At 47.0% G+C, this 22,116-nt stretch overlaps 1 protein-coding gene across 2 annotated transcripts in view; it reads right to left on the minus strand.

Moving 5' to 3' along the window:
- The window catches only part of Emilin2 (elastin microfibril interfacer 2), a 58,887-nt gene extending 51,474 nt beyond the window's left edge, over window positions 1-7,413 (minus strand). The window contains exons 1-3 of one of the 2 annotated variants that reach the window (XM_036173828.1): window positions 7,173-7,413; window positions 6,700-7,062; window positions 6,103-6,225 (exon numbers count right to left, since the gene is read on the minus strand). In XM_036173828.1, the coding sequence (XP_036029721.1) occupies window positions 6,103-6,225; window positions 6,700-6,839 (263 nt within the window). In that variant the 5' untranslated portion in view covers window positions 6,840-7,062; window positions 7,173-7,413. Of the gene's footprint in view, window positions 1-6,102; window positions 6,226-6,699; window positions 7,085-7,172 lie in introns of those variants that run through there. The other variant, XM_036173829.1, reaches the window with a different exon arrangement.
- Window positions 7,414-22,116: the final 14,703 nt, after the last annotated feature.

The following is a 22,116-nucleotide window of genomic DNA, read 5'->3' on the forward strand; positions in this document are numbered from 1 at the left end:
CTGAAGCAAGGACCCTTCCCTGAAGCCTGCCTGGGTCCCTACTTCCAAAGCCAGAGTTCTGCACAGCAGCCACAAGCCCCACCCCGCCATCATCCCATTCTCCTGAGAACAAAGACTGCTCTCTCTCTTTCTCTTGGCAGCATTCTGGACTGTGTGGCTTTACAGAATGGATGGTGAGATAGAGCAGCCACGGTGACCGGACACTGGAGCCAATGTCTGTCACCCCAGCCCTTGGGAGACCAAGGGAGGAGGGCCTCAAATATAAGGCTAACCTAGGATACAAACAACAGCAACAAAACAAGAACCAAGGGCCAGACGGCTCAATGGTTAAGAGCACTTGCTGCTCTTACAAAGGACCCAGGTTCAGTTCCCGGCACACACCTGGCAGCTCTTGACCATCTGTAACTCGAGTTCCTTCTTCGGGCTCAATGGGCTCCAGGCACATGGGTGGTGCACATACATACTTGCAGGCAAAACGCCCCCACACATAAAAAGTAAACTTTAAAGAGAGAGAGGCCGAATGCCTCAGCCGTCATGAGGATCCATACATGGGTCCTCGGATTCAGTTCTTAGAAATGCTTTAGGGCTGCTTAGATGGCTCAGTAAGGTAATGAAACTTGCCACCAAACCTGATGACCTGAGCTTAACCCCTAGTACCCACACAAAGGTGGGAAGGAGAGAACCATTTCCTCTAAGTTGCTTTCTGAGGCTGACACAGTGCTGTGGCACACAGTGTCTCTCTCTCTCTCTCTCTCTCTCTCTCTCTCTCTCTCACACACACACACACACACACACACACACACACACACACACACCACCCCACATAAACACATACAGTAAAGAAGGAAGAAAGAAAACATTGGCCACTGCAGGAATTCTCTCAGATCTTTGATTTGCTTCCTACCCAATGCAGGAACAAGAAGCAAGCAGCAGAGCGTGCAGTCATTTCCTCAAGAGGAGCTTGCCCTCAGCTGACTCTCTCCTGGCTCTCTTGAGCCTCACTCAAGCATCCCAAGCCGGGTGGCTGGAAGTCCTCACTCCTCTACGGAGTGCACTGCAAGGCTACTGTATAACATAAGGGCAGACACTGCTTCCGAATTTGAGGTGTAAGCCCCTGGGGATCAAGTACTGGTGCCCTCTGGGAGTTTAGCAGAACAGCCTTCAAGTAACTTGATCCCTCAGTGATAAACTGTTGCATTAAGTGCTTAGCTCAGTCACCAAGAAACCCCTGCTCTAACCAGGGCTGGAACAGGATCTGCCTTAGTTCCCTTACTGGGAAACATTGACATACTTGTAGGCAGAATAGGAACGGTGAGTCACTACATCCTCCTTCGAAGCCAGACTGGCCAGGAAGCTGGGCAGAGGAACACTGACCCAGGCTGTGGCCTGTAACCAGAGTCCTTAGACCAGAAGTTCTCAACCTGTCACAGGGATTGCCTATGCACACTGGAAAATGCAGAAATTCGCATTACGATTCATAACAGTAGCAAAATCAGTTATGAAATAGCAACAAAAGTAAGTTTATGGCTAGGGGATCACCCCAACATGAGGAACTATATATTAAAGGGTGGAAGCATTTGGAAGGTTGAGAACCACTGCCTTAGACCCATGTTCCCAGCTGCTTACCATCCTTGATCCTCCCTAGTGTGTCCTGCAGACTGAGGTCTTATGGGGTGATTGATATACTGGCCTCTGGAGTGGGCAGCATAGAGGCCAGAAATCTCAGCGATGAAGCTGTCATATTTGGAGGTTAGTCTTACTTTTGTTTCTGTTTCTTTGGTTGGTTTTTGTTTAAATTATGTGTATGCACGTGTGTCATGGGCACATATATGCACATGAGTGCAGTGGTCCTTGGGGGTGTGACAGAGCCCCTAAAGCGGAAGTTTCAGATGCTTGTGAGCCCCCCAACACAGGGGCTAAGACTAAAGTGGGGTCCTCTGCAACAGCAGCTTGTGCTCTTCACTGCTGGACATTTGTCCAGACTTTTTTTTTCTATTTTTGAGATGGGGGACTCATATAGTCCCACCTGGCCTCAAACTCACATGGATGGTCTTGAACTTCTGAATATCCTGCCATCACCCTCCAAATGCACCACCATGCCTGGCTTGGCTCTAACATTTGTATATATATGCCTTCTCTGCTACGAGATCCAGGCTCTGGACTGTGAGTGCAGAGGCATGCTATCAGTCACCTTCCCCCAGAGCAACTGTGGCTGAACAGTAGGTTCAGTTCAGGTTTGTAACACCAATATAAAGGCTATCAGAGCTATACACTCTCTCAGAAGTCGAAGCTGGAATGTCCAAACCACAACTGAGGGGAAGAACCAGACCACAAGCTCCAAGAGCTGTAATGGGAGAGTTTCCATGGGTACCTGTCTCTGAGTGTTTTCTGAGGCTTCATTCACAACTCCAACAGGAACAACACAGACAGTCCCCAGATGGTCTAGGACCCATGGAGCCTATCAGCAGCCATACAGTTCCAATGACAAGCTTTCTCCAACTTGACCAGAGGTTGCCTGACCCACATCACCTTAAACGTCTACCCTCCCGCCCTTACAGAAAACAGTATGCAAACCTCTAATGAATAGAATAAGGCAATAACTACAAATGACAGATGGTGACTCTCAGATGTCTCAACAGGCCAGGTGTGCAGCTATGCCTGTGGCCCCAGCTACTCAAGAGGCTGAGGAGTCAGCAGATAGACTAAGTGTAAGCTTTCAGCCTGGGCAACGCAGGGAGACCTCATCACAAAAATAAGTGAGCTAGATAGGCATGGTGGTGCCCACCGGCTGTCCCACCACTGAGGAGGCTGAGGCAGGAGAATGGAGTGTTCAAGGCCAGACAGACAGACAGACAGACACACACACACACACACACACAGGTCTCATGCTAAGGGAAAGAAAGAAGCTGATGTCAAAAGGTTCCATTTGCATCTGGAGAGGACAGCACTAGCAGGCTGTGGGTACAGGAACTGTCTCATCGACTAGTCACAGCAGCAACGACACACAGCTGTATTTATTTGCCATAACACATGGGTGGGAGCGCTTCCCACAGTGACTGCTACAGTACGTGAAGAATACTTTAAAGTGCAAAGGGCAAGGAAGCAAAAGGAAAAAAATCCTAAGGAACACAAGCAAGGCTGGCCAGAAGGGTGAAGGCAGGGGTAGGTGCTGGTTACCCCAGTGTCTTGATGGCGTGAGAAAGCAGACAAACCTCATCTCTGAATGCCCGAGCCCTAGGTTAGGAGGCAAAGCAAATTCACGATGCTTGCGTCTAGGCTCCCTGGACATCCTGGCCAACGCCAGAGCTGCTCCTTGGAACAGGATGCTTCCGGATGCCACAAATGCTAACAGCTGTTGGTCCAGCGGGAGGTTCTGGAACTATCCAGAATCACTGCCGTGAAGCATGAAAGATGGGATGTCTAGTCATGTCCAGAGAAGAAATATAGACATTTTCTCCCCAGCAACCAATCAAATGTGAGTAGAAGCTGGAGGGGCTGTAATGCACAGCAGGCCCTTCCTTCTCCATTCCTGTGGACCACAGGGGCCAGCAACACACGCATACATACATGGGGGGGTGATAACAGGGACTATGGAGTTGAGGGCATGGAAGGAGGCTGAGGCTGTGAAAAAAAAAAAAAAAAAAAAAAAAAAAGACCTGGACTTGGATGTAGGTTCTGCTACTTTCTAATGACTCTCAGGGGTTGTCATAAAAATAGAAAACACAGAGCATGTAAGTCGACCTCAGTTCCAGGGACTTCAGCTGCCCAATACCCCACAGGAAGATTTCCATGTCATTCAGATTCTCCTGTCTCCCAAAATATATTCCTAAAGCCAGCCTACAACCAAGAAGGAACCTTTCCCCACTGTAAGAAGTTCCAGATCTGAGGAGTACAGGAGGGTGCTATCACAGCTGGTTTATGCTATGTGCTGGGGAATGAACCCAAGGGCTTGTGCATGCCAAGCAAGGATTCTACCAACTGAGTTACATTCCCAGCCCCTGATCATCTTTTAAACAAAAAGAAAGCTGGGGGTAGTGCCTCGTGTCTGTAATTCCAGCATCCCAGAAGTCGGGGCAGGATAACCTCGAGCTCAAGGCCAGTCTGGGCTACATAGCGAATTTCTACATAGCAACATAGCAAAGCTTGCTTCAAAAAGTCAAATTAAAAAACAAACAAAACCACAATTACTACTGAGTGTGGTGACACATGACTTTAATCTCAGTACCTCTGGAAGCAGAGACAGGCAGATATCTGAATTTAAGGCCAGCCAGGGTTACATAGTAAGACCCTGTCTCAAAAAAAATTGCCTCCAGAAATGCAAATTTCTATGTATGTATGTATGTATGTATGTATGTATGTATGTATGTGTGTATGTGTGTGTGCAGGTGTGTCCAGCGTGATGCAGGTGTGTTCAGTGTGTTGTGTGTGCGCACATGTGTGCAGGTGCAGTTGTTTATGGAGGCAGAGATGTCAGATAGCCAACTACCACTTACTTACTCTTACTTACCTTACTCTTGAGACCAGGACTCTCACTGAACCTGGAGCTGGGTTGGTGGCAAGCAGGAAGTAGCCTTCCTGCTATCTCCACCCCTCCACAGTACTGGGATTATCTGGCAGCCACCTTCACCAGCTGCTTACATGGGTGCTGGGGACCCCAGCTCAGGCCCTCAAGCTTGGACCACAAGCACTCTTTACCCACTGGGCCATCTCCCCACCCACCTCCCCCAGTAAGTTTTACTTTTAACGAAAAAAAAAAAATTGTTTATCTCTGAATTGTCATTGTAAGAATTAACATTATAGAAAAATGCAAAATGTAGTTTGGGTATAAAATGAGTGAAATTGTCCTGACTTGACAATTCAATTCTAATTTCAAGCAAATAAATTCTTCCAGATTGTGTTGAAGATTCAGTTTGTGTTTTGGTCACAGTGTAAAAACCTCCCTTCGTTCTCTTGTTACCAGCAGCTAGCCATGAGCTGTGAGGTCTAAATCTAAATATGGACCAATTTAAGGTCATTCTGAGTCTTTGTGACAGCCAGGGGCTCTGAATCAGCCTTTTCCTCCATATGTTAGAAAGTAGAGATTGCCCCGCGTTTCCTCAAGTTTGTACAGCTTTCTTTTTGCCTCCCAGGAACTTTTACTGCCTGCATCTCCCCAAAGCATCCCGAGTGGAATCCAGGGACCACCTCCTCCCTACGTGTCTTCAGTCTCCTCTATCCCCTCGAATACAAGCTCAGCCTGTCCTGAGACTGGCCAGCGGCAGAGCTGCCCGCCACTGCCCATTCTGTGCAGCACTGACAATGTGCTCTAAGACAAACAACTTATTCTTACTGGAAACAATCCCTGCCATCACGTGTCCCCAACAGCCCTTTATCCACATCAGCCGTCTCCTGAGATCCGACTTCCACAAAAACTCAAAGACCTTTCTGGATGCTTACAAATGTGTTCGCAGAATGGGTACACTAACAAATCATTTCCCCTCTGTTTAGTTCTGTTTAGTTTTTTGTTTTTTGTTTAAGATGCTGGAATCTTTATAAGCAAAGAGATGGTAATTCTTCCGCTTGACTTCAAGACCATTCTATTCTGAGATTTACCTAGTGATTCCACAACTCTAACTCGAGAAGAAAAGGAGTGTTCTAAAGCAACGGGTCGGGGGAGGGGGTGTTAGTTTAGAAAACTATGATGCTGAAGAGGATAGTTGGGACAAACCTTACCTACGTCAGAACACCAACCAGTCAAACCTCTCAGCTAATCCTTCATCTAAAATGTTTTAGAATCCTTCTTGTGCCCCAGAACATGCAATATGGATCTAATTAGGTTCAGCTGCCTTATGTTAGTAATAAAATTGAAAGAGAGAGAGAGATGGGGGTAGGGGCTTTGTTCATCCTCTCCTGTGGCCTGGAGTATTGCAAACTCCCAAATTTTGCGCATCTTCAAGATTCACACAGAGCAGCACACTCTTAAATGGCCCAGCGTGGCTGGTGGCCGGCACAGTTCTCAGACTTTGCAAGGATTTGTAGAGGGTCTGGAAGAACTGTACACAAGGGCTGGAGCCCAGCGCCCCAACTCACCCACCCCTTCGGCCCGCGCGCTCCAGGACTTACACCAGAGCAGATGGACAGGGCATCTGGTTCCAGGGACAGTTGTACTGAGCCTGAATAAAACTCTCGCTTCCTTCCTGAACTGTGCAGCTCACGTTCTTATGCACGATGTAGGCGCACCAGTTCCTGGGGTTGAAAAGAGAAGGGCTGGGTAAACTTGGAGAACAATGAGGCACGGGGACACGGGGCGGGGGGCGGGGGAGTGTCTACAGACGGACAGATGGACGGACGAGCTGACCCAGCAAGTTGAGGGTCACCCGGTCCGAAGGCAGGAGCGTGCCAAAGCCGCTACCCCGGGGTGCCTCTTGCATCTTTGGAGTATTAGAGAAGAGCCCCCACACCCCCGCGGACTGCAGGACGTGTTGGGGTTCAGCAGGACACCACCCCACGGCCCGAGGACGCTTCAGGATGCTCGAGGCGCCTGGTGGGGAGCACATGGTCATCCCCGGGTGGTGACGCCCCAAAAATCTATAGGGATCTCTCTGCTGCTGCCCGTCGCCATTGGCTAGGCAGCTCCGGAGCGTGCAGGCGAATTCGGAAGGGACCCGCAAGGTTGCGGGATTCTGGGGCTAGAGGCGAGCAGGAGGGGCGCGCACTTACTTGTTTCTGGCGCTGGGCCGCGCGTGGTACCCAGGCTGCGACAGCCCCGCGCCACCCAGAGCCAGCAGGGCCAGCAGGGCCAGCAGGGCGGGCGCCCAGCGGCAGGGAGCGTGGGGTCGGGGCGGGGTCGCCTGCCACATCTTGCGCCCTTCAAGGTTGCAGGCTGCGGGGCAGCGGAACGGGCAGTGGGCTCGGGCGCTTGGCGGCCCCTCCGGCTCTGGGCCCCCACGCCTCCGCACTGGCCGCTCCGGTCCCTCAATGACGCACAGGTCCCCCCGGGTACCGCCCTCTTTATTTCACTTCCCTCTCAGAAACGTGACTCTCCCTGCACGGTCTCTCGGCCTTTCGACTCTCCGCAGGGGGCTTGGGGGGGGAAAAGAGCCAAAGGGTTAGGCACCGGGTTCTCGGTTACAGAATTTCCAATTACTTATTCCTTTGGTCCCGTCCCAGCCGCCAGCAGCTCCGCCTCTCACCTTCCAAGCCAGGCGCCCCAAGCCCCTCCGGAAGTGCAGCGAGCGTTGGACCATCCCAACCTAGACCCCCGGGGCCTCCCTCCGGCAAAGAGCCCAAGATGGCTCCATCAGTTCCCCCGGGGACCTAGGCAGGGGGCTCGGCTTGGATTTCGTCTTCTGAGGCCACATCGCCACCTCCCCTATAACCATTAAGGACTTGGGAGATAGTCAAGCAAGCAAGCGCGAGAGCTCTCCAGGGCGCAGCCAGTGCGCGCCTTGAACTTTCCAAAGGTTCGAGAGCTGCAGCCGGACAGTGGCCTGGTCTCTCTGCAGCAGCGAATTGTCACGTGCTACTCTAGTCCTGCTCGGACGTTTCTCTGTCAGTATTAAAGGCAGATGGTTCAGTCCGTAAAAAGCTGTGCCGACAAGAAGACGTGAGTTCGGATCCCTAGGCACTCACACAAAAAAGATAGGCAGTGTGTTCACAAACCTTTAATCCCAGCGCTAGGGAGGTGGAGGCTGGAGGATCCTGGGACTGCAGGCTCACTGACAGACCCTGTCTCAAAAATATAAGGCAGCAATTGACTAAAGGAAACACCACACACACACACACACACACACACACACACACACACACACACGCACACACGGGTGAGTTTTTTATTTTCATGCTAGTGTTTTGTCTTTGCTCTGAATAATTCAGACACTGCTGGTGCTTCCCTCCCTCCCTCCCTCCCTCCCTCCCTCCCTCCCTCTTTCTTGCTAGTTTTCTGCCTATTCAAAAGTTAGAGGAGTCTCTGTCTGCCAATTTTTTTCTGCTTGAAGTAACTACACAGAAGACTGAGGCAAGGTCAGCTGCAGCAGGGTGTGGTGGTCCACTTGGGAAGCTGGGGCAGGAGAATCACCTCAAGAGGCTAGCCTGAGCCGGGGTTTAATCCCAGAACTTGGGAGAACTAGGTAGGTCTCTGTGAGTTCGAGGCCAGCCTGGGCTACAGAGTGAGATCCAGGACAGGTACCAAAACTACACAGAGAAACCCTGTCTGGACAAACAAACAAACAGACAAACAAAAAACAAGAGGGGGGCTAGCTTGGGCTACAAACAGCACCACCAAGGTGTGGTATTCTAGGGGGCGTAGAGGGAGCTATTTCTTTGAGATGAGTTGCTGCTCCTATGAGCCCTGGTTGGCAGGCCGACTAGGTTCAGTGCGGTTAGTACCTGTGAGCTAACAGGACACTGGACTTTGAGGGACAGGGAAGCTCGGCTATGTTTTGACATAACTAAAGGAAGCCACTGGTTGCTTTGACTCTCACATGCTTTGCTTTGATGTTTTTGTTGGGTCTTTTGATTTGCAAATTGAAGGAAGAAAATGCCCAAAGTAGAAGATTGGACCATGTGAGGACATAATCTGTTCCTGAACTTTTGAAGGGAAGATTATGCAAATAATGGACTGAAGTCATCCCAGCCTTCAAAAGAACCACACTGGGGGAGGAATAACAGAGGAAAAAGGCTGTCCTGTGTAACCCGAGCTACACGCGCCTTTCTGTGTGACTTCTCTGTCTCTCCTCTTCTAACCTGCATGTTGTCCACTGAGTGTCACGGTGAAGACGTAGATAGACGTCTAGAAATGGAAACTGAGTAGAGGGAAAATTAGGAGACAACCCACAAATTATGTCCATCTACAACTTCCTTTCTTAAAAAAATTAAGAAGAATTAATATACTTACGTGGATGTGTGTTTGTTTAGATTTGTGCATATGAGTGCGGTAGGAAGCTGAGGAATCAAGTCAGAGGGTGTCAGAGCCCCTGGAGCTGGAGGACAGGCCACTGGCAGCCTCAAGATGTGCTTGCTAGGAGCCATGCTCAGGTCCTCTGCTCTTAATCATGGAGCCAACTCTCCAGCCCCAACTTTCTAAGTATGTGTGTGTGTGTGTGTGTGTGTGTATGTGTGTGTGTGTGTGTGTGTGTGTGTGCGCATGCGCGAGTATATGCCATTTTACACCAGGGTCTTAAGCACACAAAAAGCAACCACAAGGGTAGTGGAAGCAACCCCCAAGACCACAAGAGGCAACTATATTTAATCAGCAAAAAAGTGATGTTTCTCAGGAGCTGGAGAGATGGCTCAGAGGTTAGGAGCACTGAGTGCTCTTCCAGAGGTCCTGAGTTCAATTCCCAGCAACCACATGGTGGCTCACAAACATCTGTAAAGAGATATGGTGCCTTCGTCTGGCCTTATAGTCATACATGCTGTATACATAATAAATAAATAAATCCTGTCATTAAAAAAAAAAAAAAGATGCTTCTCAGTAGATAGGCTTTATTCTGAGCACCAGCTCCATGTAGTCTTTTTGTCTGGTTGGTTTGGCTTTTGGGATTGAGTCTGACTCTGAAGCTCAAATTGTCTTTGAACTCACAACTTCAGCCTCTACCACTGAGGTTATAGGTGTGTGGTGCCACACCTGGCTATCGTGGGGTCATGCTAAGTATTGTGAAAACCCTACTGGTTTCCATGAGGAAGCCCAAACTGCCATGGTCTTGTCTTCACAAGGGCTTCCAGGCAGTCCCTGTGCACTGAAGGGAGAGTACCCTATGCACAGTCAACAAACAAGCCAGTGTTTACCACTCAAGCTTCTCCCCTGAACACTTGGCATAGGACTTCTCCGAGAAGACTCGGCACTCCAAGGGCCAGCCAGCTTCCTTTCTCTTTCAGTCAGACAAGAGGATGCCACAAACTCAGAAGCCAAAGGACCTTCCACAGGAAACAGCTTTGTATGGAGGGAGGGTTTAAGCACAGTAAGAAACAAAGCAATTGGGCAGGTCATCGGCAGAGGCAATAACACAATATAGTGGGCAGAATACTGCAAGTTTGGATTCTGGCACTCTCTGCCAATGACCCTGAGTGCTCCAACCCCAGTTTGCTGTAACAGAATGATAGAATTCGAATTTCTCTTGAGTTTAACACACAAGTACCCCATAGCCACCTGCACCTTGGATTGGTGTGATCAGTTTACCCAAAGCAAAAAGCTAGAATGAATTTTCTTTTGTAGTAGTGAGGTTGGGCCTCATCCATGTGAAGCAAGCACGCCACCAGTTGTATCACCAGCCCTAAAAATCAAATATGAAACAGCTTTAAAAAACCCATTCTTGCCTGAGAGTTCCACTCAGTGGCAGAACACTTGAATAGCAGGCCCAAGACCCTGGGTTCCACCCATAGCACCCCCCAAAAAAATTCTTTTAAATCAACTTCATCTACTTGTCAGTCATGACACGAGATGTTTGTCATTTATCTCAGAAGAGGAGACCGAAAGGTGGAGATTGGAGGTCAATGAAAGCCAGAGCCAAACAGCGTCTTCTGGACTTGACGGGACCACTGCACTCATGAACTCCCAACAGCAGCTGTGGTCGCCTGCACAAGATCTGCTCAAGATCAAGCCAGTCAACATTGCAGCATGGAGTAGGAAGAGGTGCATGGACCCCACTCCTAGCTGAGGAACTACTGACAGCTGGTGGCTTCTGGGAGGAGAGTCGGTTTTCTTTAAGGGTGTGATTCCTGTAGGATGAAAGATCCAAGAATATACGGACAGCCCAAGTTGGACTTGGTGGGTCATTTTTTAAAAAGAGTGTATCAAGCAGTGGTGTGCACGCCTTTAATCCCAGCATTCAGGAAGAAGAGGCAGACAGATTTATGAGTTTGAGGCCAGCCTAGTCTACAGAGTGATTTCAGGGACAGCCAGGGGATGCACAGAGAAACCCTGTCTCAAAATAAATGAGAGAGAGAAAGAGAGAGAGAGAGAGAGAAACAGAGAGAGACAGAGACAGAGACAGAGACAGAGACTGGAGCTCACGAGGGGCAAATTCCAAAGGCCCAGGCAGCTCCCTCCCTCAGCCTCCTCCCGGCTGGCGGGTACCTAAACCCGCCTGCAAAGTTCCATTTAACCAGGGAACGCCTACACGGTTCCATTCCTGAAAAAGGGAACAGCTAGTCCGATCTCGGTTCCCTAGCTTAGCCCCCAGACCAGCGAAAACCGCTGTGAGTGAGGCGTTCCCACTCCTCCCTGAGTGCCAGCTCCCCCGCCATCTTGGCTTCTGCCTTCAGCTGCTGCCAGCCAAGGTTGCCAGCAGGCCCTGCTTTGGAGCTATACCAACGCCTCCTGCTGGCTGGAAAGTGCTACTGCACCCCCCAAACCATGGAAAGATAAGCTTATTTCAGGTAAAAATACTTGATAATTTTACACCTTAAAACTGACTAACAAATTTTGAGTAATTCTTGTAATATGGCTGACAACATTACCTCATAAGAATTTAAAAACCTTTTTGCCTGTATGATGAATGACATTTTCCTGGAAATATATGGCGTCCCTAAGACATATCTGGCCTGTACCATTTTGACATTCATTGTAATAATTCACACAGTGTTCCCAATTTCCCAAAATTATCAAGCTGGCTTTGGAGATGGAATTGTCTCACTCCTTCTCTAAACCCAGACATATTGCTAAAAAAAAAAAAAAAAAAAAAAGGTTAAGAGATTTTTGTGTCCCAAATCACAAGAGCCCTCTGGTGTGGGACATAAAAAAACAAACAAACAAACAAAAAAACCCAATATTTTAAACAGGTTAATTATAAATATGATCTCTTTCTAAAGAAGAAAAGGGGATATGATATAGATATAATAGGATGAAAAGGTAGATTAAGGAACTTCTAAAGAGCAACAACTTGTTTAAAATATTTTACATTGGTATAGTTTTAGTCTATTGATACAAACTTAAAGTTAATTTTGTTATATCGTGTGTATATTTCTACTCTTGTTTAAGGTATTGTTTGTACAGCTCATTTAAAATTGTAATAGATTAATAATTAGTCATCTATGATAATCATAATCATAGCCATGTTAGTTAAGTCTTCTAGGTATACATAGATAAATTTCAGGTAGATAGGTAATCTTCAAATACTTCAAAGACCTTCAGAATATGACATTTAAAATATTTTTCAAAATTTAGACTTTCTGGACAGTGAGACATGTCTGCTCCTGGCAGCACCGATTTACTTAAGAGAGGAGGATGGGCATTAAAGACACTTCATATCTTATCTTAACCTTGACAAAAATAGCCATTTGGACAAGAAACTGTTCTTGCCTGGACTGCTTGATCAACTGGACATGCAGGACCCATAGAAAGGTGACCACTGAACTTTGCTTGACAAAATGGTCCTTCAGGTTCCTGCTTCACAGAGGAAACTGCCAGGCATTCTACAGGACACTGAGAGAAGTGACCAAGAGACTCTAGCCCTGTGGGCTAAAGACAAATGCCCCAACTTTACAAAGGAACATTAGGTGACTGTCCAGGCTGCCAGCTGTCTCTGTCTACCTTACAAGACTCCCGAAAGTTGCTTGCATCCTTCTCCTGGTTCTCAGGTAATATTATACCCTTCTGAGGTCTTTGATGTGGTTGAAGACTAGGTAGTTATAATTTCCTCAGTTATGATAAAAGATAAGTTAGTTATAAAACCTTAGACTCACAAATATAAAATAGATACGATATCTTCTTTAATATTGTAACTATAATTCTTGCTTGATAATTGTTTTGTTATTTGTAATTTTACTATGTAAAAGTTAACCCTCCTTTTTTAACAAAAAAGAAAAGGGGAAGTGCTGTGAATATCACTCTGTATAAATAAAGTGCTGATTGGCTAGTAGCCAGACAGGAAGGATAGGGTAGGTGGGACAAGGAAGAGGAGAAGGCTGGGAACAGGAAGGCTGGGAGGAGACACTGCCAGCTGCTGCCATGAGAAGCAACATGTAAAGACACCGGTAAGCCACAAGCCATGTGGTAAAGTATAGACTAACAGAAATGGGCTAAATATAAGAGTAAGAGCTAGACAATGGTAGGCCTGAGCTAATGGCCAAGCAGTTTAAATAATATAAGTGTCTGTATGATTATTTTATACGTGGGTTGTGGGACTGCGGGAGCTTGGTGGAACCTGGAGAGAAGCTCTCCAACTACACAGAGACAGAGACAGAGACAGGAAGAAAGAAAGAAAGAAAGAGAGAGAGAGAGAGAGAGAGAGAGAGAGAGAGAGAGAGAGAGAGAGAGAAAGGAAGGAAGGAAGGAAGGAAGGAAGGAAGGAAGGAAGGAAGGAAGAGAGGGAGGGAGGGAGAGAGGGAGGGAGGGAGGAAGGATCCAGATGGTGGTGTTGCACGCTGTTAATCCCAGCATTTTGGCAGAGGCAAATGGATCTCTATGAGTTCCAGGCCAGCCTGTTCTACAAAGTGTGTTCCAGGACAACTAGGGCTTTTAGACAGAGAAACCCATCTCAAAAGAAGAAAAATCCCTACATAAACAAAAGGAAATGAGGTACTCATCAGGTTGTGTTTGGGAACACTTCTATGGAACCAGAGAGCCTGCCAGACCTCCTCCAGCAAACCCAGACATTCAGTGGAAGAGGATTACTCGGCAACAACAGGCTGGTACATCCTATCCCATCCCATCTCATCCCATCCCAGTCATCAGAACCTGGGACATTTAATAAGATGGGATTGATTTGTATGTAGGATGTGGTTAAGAGTCACATGCTCCTGGGCTCCCAGATCTCTTCTTTATGCTTACTAGAACTCAGTATTTTTCTTTTTATTTTTTTGCCTGAGTTTCTTGGTCTCCATGAAGGCGTCGTTTCTGATTCTTTGCTCTGCTTGTCTGATGGGAAGACAAGTCCTTGAAGACAGCACAGCAAAGAAGACACCTTAAAAGATGTATTGGGGTGTGTGCCCTCATGTGATTTACACTGTCACCTGGGAAGTGGAAGCCACGAGAAGTTAAAAAGAGGAAAAAGTGTCTGTCGTTCATGCAGTGGGGTTAGCGTCCTGCTCAAGTATGTCATCCTCACCGTCTTTGCGGAGTGACCAGAAAAACAAGTGTTTCCTTCTTCAGTGCTCCTCCACTGTACGTAGGAGATTCACAACTATGGGCCAATCCAGAGTGAACGGCAATGCAGGGTCATGGCATCAGACACTGGAGCACTGGGGACTTTAACATCCTTTGTGTGTGTGTCAGCCAAGGCTGATGCCAACCATCTCTTCAAACAAGAGGTGTGAAGAGTGTGTACATACTCTTCACACACTCCAGTGTGAGTGTCACGAACAGGATGCTGGCAGTAGAGAGTTAGCCCGGTCAGTACAGTACTTACTGTACAAGCATGAGGACCTGAGTTCCGGTCCCCAGGACCCGCACAAAAACCAGGGCACACTGGCACATGCTTATAACGTCAGCTTTGGGGCTTACTGGACAGACAGTCTAGCTGACAAACTGAGCTTAAGGTTCACTGAGAGACTCTGCCTCAAAAACTAAGTAGACTACATGATGTGTGCACATGCCTTTAAACTCAGCACTCAGGAGGCAGAGGCAGGCAAATCCCTGTGAGTTCAAGTCTAATCTGGTCTACATAGGGTTATATAATGAGACTCTGTCTCAAATAAATAAGATGGGGAATAATTGATTGAGAAAGACACCTAATAATGACCTCTGGCCACCATGCACATATGTACACTCAAGAACACACACACACACACACACACACACACACACACACACACACACACACATACACACATACACACACACACACACACACACACACACACACACACACACACACACGAGAGGGGGGAGAGAAAACAAGAAATGGTAGGCTCTTGACTTTTCCCCAAGGAATGCTCAGCTTATGGAGACTTTAAACTCCATACTGCAAAGGAATTTGTTTTTGAGTGATTTAATGAGCTGTTTGGGAGGATTAACAATAACTCCTTGTAAATAAACTCAGAACACTATGCTATTCAATAGTAAATACCTTTTTTCCTCAAAAAAGGAAATTAGTTATTAATTTCATGGCTTCCCTCCACCCCATGTTTCTTTGGCCTAGGAAAGCGACCTGTATACCATATGTTACATGTGAGATTCCGTTTCTGGTTGTGTTCAGTTCGGTGTTTGGGTGTCTTGAGACAGGGTTATGTAGCTCACGCTGGCCACTGTAGTCGGAGCCTCACACTATAAGCATTCTTCCGCCTTCTGGGTCCGGGCACTGTGGCTTTTCGAGTATCTCTGAGAGCTCCAGTGGATCACTGTGTTGAGAGCTTGGGAAGTAACATCATTGTACATATGAGCCACATCAAACTATGCTGTCGTCATCATCACTTATTTATAGAATGGCCTTGACTGTTCCAGAAGAAGCAAAATCTTCTAAGTAGCCATAATGTGTTTAGTGACTATGGAATAAATCACTGTACTTGAGCAGAGTCTTGCCGCTGCTCAGAATAGCATGTCATATTCATGTGCAAATTAACTCTTTCTAGGGTTTCGGACTGTGCAATGCTAAACAGTGTGTTTTGTGTTACTTCTCTATGAAGTTTCTGGCCACCCTGAATTGGTAAATATTGAAGACGTGAAGGCTTAGGTCCTGATACGGGTACTTCATCCACGATACACAGCACAGTCTTCTTGTGCTTGATACAGAACTGACAGAGAAAACTAAAGTCAAGTGTAATAGAAGATAATTTTATATGCTTCATTTTGTTGCCAAAGCCCAAATTTTATGCAAAAAAAGTGACTCCAAATTTACCAAGGAGAGCACTTAAACACTCTGTGCAAGACACCAACCCCCCACCCCACCCGACCCCACCCCCACCACCCCTACCACTTTCACCCCCCCACCCCCCACCCCTACCACCACCACCACTCCACCCCCCACCCCACCACCCCCACCACTCCACCCCCCACCCCACCACCCCCACCACCACCACTCCTCCACCACCCCCACCACTCCACCCCCCACCCCACCACCACCACCACCCCACCCCCACCCCACCACCCCCACCACTCCACCCCCACCCCACCACCCCCACCACCCCACCCCCCACACCACCACCACCACCACTCCACCCCCACACCACCACCACCACCACCACCACCACCACCACCACCACCCCCTGCTCTGCACATACCTCCCAGCAGAGGACCTAGGATGCAGTAAGTGTTCTTCTTAAGCTACAATAAATTTTACTGAGTAATGAAGTTCACAAGTATAAAACCTGTAAGTAATGAGGAATAATCATACTTCTATGACAGTGAGGGAACACGGGGAAAATGCACCAGTTTGTGATTATGGAAACGTTTGCTTAGGGGCTGGATGCAGCTCAGTGGTAGAGCACTTGCCTAGCATGCAGGGGACCCTGGGTGCCCCACTTGAAAGTATTTGTTTAGACAGAATGTGAAGGATGTTTTGTGCAACATGATGCTACGGGGGAAAAACAGATATGGTTCCCTCTTCCCTTGATCGGCATGGTCCCTCACCAGAAGATGACAGAATAGTAAACACCAAAACAACACAGGTTCCATTGGAGAAATGGAGAGCGAGGCACTGAGAAAAGGGGAGTGTTGATTAGGAAAGAATGCAGTTGGGCAAAGTTGAGTTATTTGCTCTTCCGTTTGGTCCTGCTTTTAATCAGTCATAATGTCCAGAATGAATGCAGAAGAAGAAACAATGAATGGGACCATATACATCTAATAAGTGCATTAGGGCTTTGCCCATCCTAAGCCAACTCTCCCACTGATACCCAGAGCCCAAACACCCGTTTGTTTTGAGATAGGATCTTGCTATGTATCTCATGATGGACTATAAAACATTTTTTTTAAGATTTATTTTTGTTTACAGTGTATATGTTTGTGTCTGAAGAGTATATGCCACATGTGTACAAGACCCCAAAGAAGCCAGAAAAGGTGTCAGCTGCCATAGGGCAGCAGTTACAGTCAAGTGTAAGCAGCTGAGCCCTCTGCACTGACAGACAGAAACACTCTTCACCAATGAGCCATCACTCCAGCTCCCATGCGGTCTTGACTTCTCAATCTTCCTGCTTCCACCTCCCGAGTGCTGGGATTACAGGCCCACGCCGTCATGCAAGCTCCCACAAGTGCACAAGACCAGCTAAATTGAAATGCATGGTCTTTAAGGAGCCAGGAAGAGCAAAGGGATGCAAGCCGGCTAGGTAGGATTGAATAGCTCGTGAGCCCAAGGAAAGGGTGCACCAATGACAGTATTAAATGTCTCCATAAAGGGGTGTAGCTTGCTGGCAAGCACTTACCCAGAACTGATCTGGGATTGCTCCCTACCACTGTGAGGTGGGTTGGGAAAGTGGGGGCTGAGGTCACTGGCAAGGCTGCTGGGGACAACACTCTGGTTTCCCCCTTTTAGACAGATAGATAGGATAACCAGAGACCTGATTTGCCTGTGTGAGTCTGAGGTTGCTTTTGCTGCATATCAGTTAACACTGTTAATTATTCTTAGTGTTTCTTTTGATCTTTAAAGTGTCTGGGCTCTGAGAATAAATTGTATGGTTATTTGAAGAGAACTGAAATGAACTGAAAGTCACATGATGTTTGTTCAACACTTGTCTCTTTAAAGGTTAACACATCCTTACCTGTCAGTGCAAACAGTAAAATCAGAAATCAGGAGAGAGCTGGATTTGACGTCATCTCTTTATCTAAGAGTTCTCCTGTGCTCTTACTGCCTGGTTCATTTTGAGAACTTTTGGTATTTATATTATTAAAGACAAAAGTAGAGGTTCGGGATTTAGCTCAGTGATAGAGTGCTTGCCTAGCAAGCCCAAGGCCCTGGGTTCAATCCTCAGCTCTGAAAAAACAAACAAACAAACAGACAGAGAGACAAAATAAAAACAATAGTAGAATAGGTATGGTGGCACTCACCTGTAACTGCAGTCCTTAGAAAACCGAGGCATTGTAAGAAAGACCTTGTCTCAAACAAACATATACAAGACATCAACTCAGACTGGCTTGTTTACTCGATTCTTCATGGTGCTGGATATTTGCATGGGTTTTTCTTGGCTGCTTTTCTCAGACTGAATCAGATTACAAATGAATACTCAGAGACATCTCATTCTACCACACTTTAAACTCCTCAGAAAATATACCCGGCAGTGGGGCACTGTGCTCCTCTTCAGTGTCTGGGCTGGCTGTGGCGCCACTGGCATCTCAGGACACTTTGTGTCACAAGAAGACTAAGTCAACAAAAGCATTTGCTCTACGCACATAAGAGTCTCTAATTGCTATTGACCGGTGGAGAACAGGAGGTGAGACCATCATTTCATATTCAGGCACCATGGAGGGTCAAGGAAGAAAGCACCCTGGTTTACTATTACACTCTCACATCTTCCTCTAAGTTTGCAAAACATAAAAGCAGAGTGTTTAATTTCTCAACTATTCTGAGGTCATACTCTCTAAAGGGCTGTTTGGGGGCACAGTGGTGCCTCAGTTCTTGGGAGAAATAGGGGGAGCATTAGAACAGGGTTTCAGAACATGGCCCAGATGGTCCAATCCTGAAAGAACTGTTCAGTCTGCTATTGGGAATTTAAACAGATAAAACGGGGCTGGAACATGGCTCAGAGGTTAAGAGCACTTACTGCTCTTGCAGAGGTCCCGGGGTTTGGTTCCCAGCACCTGCATGGTGGCTCACAACTGCCTCCAGTTGCAGGAGATCCAGTGTCCTCTTCTTGCCTTGAAGGCTCCAACATACCTGATGCACATAAACTCATGCAAGGAAACACACAGAAAAATAAATAAAAAGGATTTTAAGTAGATAAAATAGATGTTTATGGACAGTGTCCTCGCTCTGATCCCCTAAATAGCTTGGATCTTAACATGTAGGTCAAGTTGCGCTCTAACTTACATTCTCCTGTCTGTCTCTCAAGTGTGCCGGGATGACAGGTGTGTGCCATCACAGCTGAACTGTGTCCTCCCTCCTTCCTGCTTATTATAGGGGATCAAGTCCACAGCTCTGCACAGCTAAACAAGCAGTCTTACACTGAGTTGCATCTATGGTGTCCCAGATTATGGTTTTCCTAAGTGTAATGTTCTCAATAAAAAAAAAAAAAAAGTATAAATCAAGCCCAGTTGTGGTGGTGGTGCACACCTTTAATCTCAGCACTTGGGAGGCAGAGGCTGGCAGATCTCTGTGAGTTCAAGGCCAGCCTGTTCTACAGAGCAAGCTCCAGAACAGCCAAGGCTCACAGAGAAACCCTGTCTCAAATTAATTAATTAATTGATAAAAAAAATAAGTACAAATCCACCTGGACCTAGATCAGAGGTACAGCCTTTGCAAGAACTTGTGTTCCATCCCCAGCAACACACACACACACACACACACACACACACACACACATACACACACACAGTGCATAATTCACAAATATTCAGTTTGACAAATCCTCAGAAAGAGGACTGAGCCCTATAAACATCAATGACCATGAGACAGAGCATGAGCACTCCCAGGGTGCTGTGGCTCCTCCTGCTGTCATTACCCATAAAATCATAGCTATGCCAAGCATGGTGGTGCACACCATTAGTCCCAGTTCTTGGAAGGCAGAGGCAGGCAGGTCTATGAGTTTGAGGGCAGCCTGGTCTATAGAATGAGTTCTAGGGATGTTACAGAGAAACCTTGTCTCAGAACAAACAAACAAACAAAAAGTTTTATCTGTCCTGATCTCCAACATACTGATTACTTCTTTTTCTTTTCCCTGTTCATGTGTGTGTGTGTGTGTGTGTGTGTGTGTGTGTGTGTGTGTGTGTGTGTGTAGGCATGTTTACATGTGTGTAGGTGCACATGGGGGTGAATGTGTTTATGTGTAGTACCCCAAGGTTGACGTTGGGAATCATTCTGAACATCTTCTACCTTGTTCACTGAGGCAGGGTCCTCAAATTCAACCTAAGAGGGCTAGTCTTTTTTGAAAGAATATTTTAAAACTGTTATTTATGTGTATATATGTGAGGCTGCATGAGTTTACATGCACTGTATGCAGGTGCCCATAGAGGTCAGAGGGCATCAGACACCCTGGAACTTGAGTTACAGGCAGTTATGAGTCACTTGGTGTGGGTAATGGGAATGAAATCCAAGTCCTCTTGCAAGAGCAGTAAGTGTTCCTAACCAACAGACCAATACAGCCCCTGAGAAGTTAGTCTTGATCTTTCTCTACCTCCTGAAAGGTATTGTCTTAGTTAGGGTTTCTATTGCTGTGAAGAGACACCATGACCAGGCAACTCTCATAAAGGGGAAACATTCTGTGGGGGCTGGCTTACAGTTCAGCAGTTTACTCCATTATCATTATGGCAGGAAGCATGGCAGCATGCAGGCAGACATGGTGCTGGAGAAGGAGCTAAGAGTTCTCCATCTGAATCAGCAGGCATCAGGAAGTGAGTGACATTGGGCCTCTCCAAAGCATCTGAGACCCCAAAGCCCCCCTCCAGGGACACACTTCCTCCAACAAGGCCACACCTCACCTCCTGTTAGGGCCTCTCCCTGAGCCTTTGGGGGCTGTTTTCATTCAAACCCCCAAAGCTGTGATTGTGGGAGGGCTGCCACTCCCTGTCGGCATTCATGTGGATTCTGGGGATCATAACTCTTGTCTTCACACTTATATGGCAAGCAACTAAGTACTGAACCTTCACCCTCACCCTTCAATGCAGGTTTGTTGAAGGGAAAATTATTTCTTACTCATTCTTAGTATTTACTGATTGAATGACGAAAGAAAGCAGAGAGGTATTAGACCTCTAAAGACTGCTGGTCAATTAATTCCAAGGCCTATGGGATATGCAGGGGTGGGGGGCAGGGGTGGATAGTGACATTCCAAATTCTGAGTGCTCACCAGCACACAATGAAATCCAGGAAACTGACATGTAATTTGGGTGGAACTCTGACCTGGGCATGCTAACTTGAAAGCAAGTTGAAAATTCCAACTTTGAACAGAAGAATAAACCATTTATTTATTGATTTACTTATCCATCCATCCATCCATTCAGGTACTAAGAATGGCAAGTGAATGCTCTCTACTCAGCTACAAACCCAACTGTTTAACAAATGTAAACAAGTTGAGTCAATCTAAACCTCCATTCAGTTCTCCTTGGACCTTTATCAACCATACTCTTGTCCATTGTGCTGTGGAGGGTGACCTCCCAGGACCTAGGTGTCCTTTCACTTCTAAGTGGATGTCACAAAGTGAGAGCCATACTTCTGATTGATGGGCCAACAAATGAGTATTTTCAGCAGTCACCCTCTGTGGGGTGGGGTTTATCCCTGTCTTTCCTGCCTAGGACTGAGAACTGACAGCAAGAGGCCCACATGCAGCTTCCTGTCCACTACCCCAGAACTCCCAAACACACTCCTTTCTCTCCTTAACATAGTTTCTTTTAGTCCTGAAGTCTAAAACACTTAGCATCTGGCCCTTGGAACAACAGATGCCACTCTACCCTATCTCTGAGAATGAGTCTGGAGGTGTGGAGAGCTTTTCCTTGTAAAACACCATTAGATGCCATGTGTCTACACTTTGTCGAATGTGGGATTAAAAGTTTAGGCAATGCTGGGGCATCTGCCTTTGGTGTGTGACAGGTTCTTGCCTCCTACTGAAAAGTGGGGCCAGTATCGATATTTTGTCAGGGGCCTGCCCTGAGGAGATTTTCCCCAGAGCTATGGGGAAGACGCTACAAATGGGTAATCTGAGGGAATGAATCTAAGTACGCAGGCTCTTTCATCCATCTACTTTATTCCTCTGAGATAAAATTCTATCTACACAGCTTCAGTTCTGTTCTCATGCTGAGCTCCTCTATCTCTTTTCCTCCTGTCCTATCCTAGTTCTAACTAAGCTCTTTTTGCCTCGTCCTCATCTTCCTCTTCATTTCTCTCCATCTTGGTTCCTTCCTGTTCCTCTCATGAAACCAGTCTATATGACCTTGCAAGCAGTACCTCCTACAATACAATGACCTTGCAAGCAGTACCTCCCACAATACAATGACCTTGCAAGCAGTACCTCTCACAATACAATGACCTTGCAAGCAGTACCTCTCACAATACAATGCAAGGCTTCCAAGGTCCCTACAAGAACAGTGATAGACAGCTTCATTTCCTACCCAAAAGGGTA

The sequence above is a fragment of the Onychomys torridus genome, chromosome 23, assembly GCF_903995425.1.
Source record: "Onychomys torridus chromosome 23, mOncTor1.1, whole genome shotgun sequence".
Classification (NCBI taxonomy): Eukaryota; Metazoa; Chordata; class Mammalia; order Rodentia; family Cricetidae; genus Onychomys; species Onychomys torridus.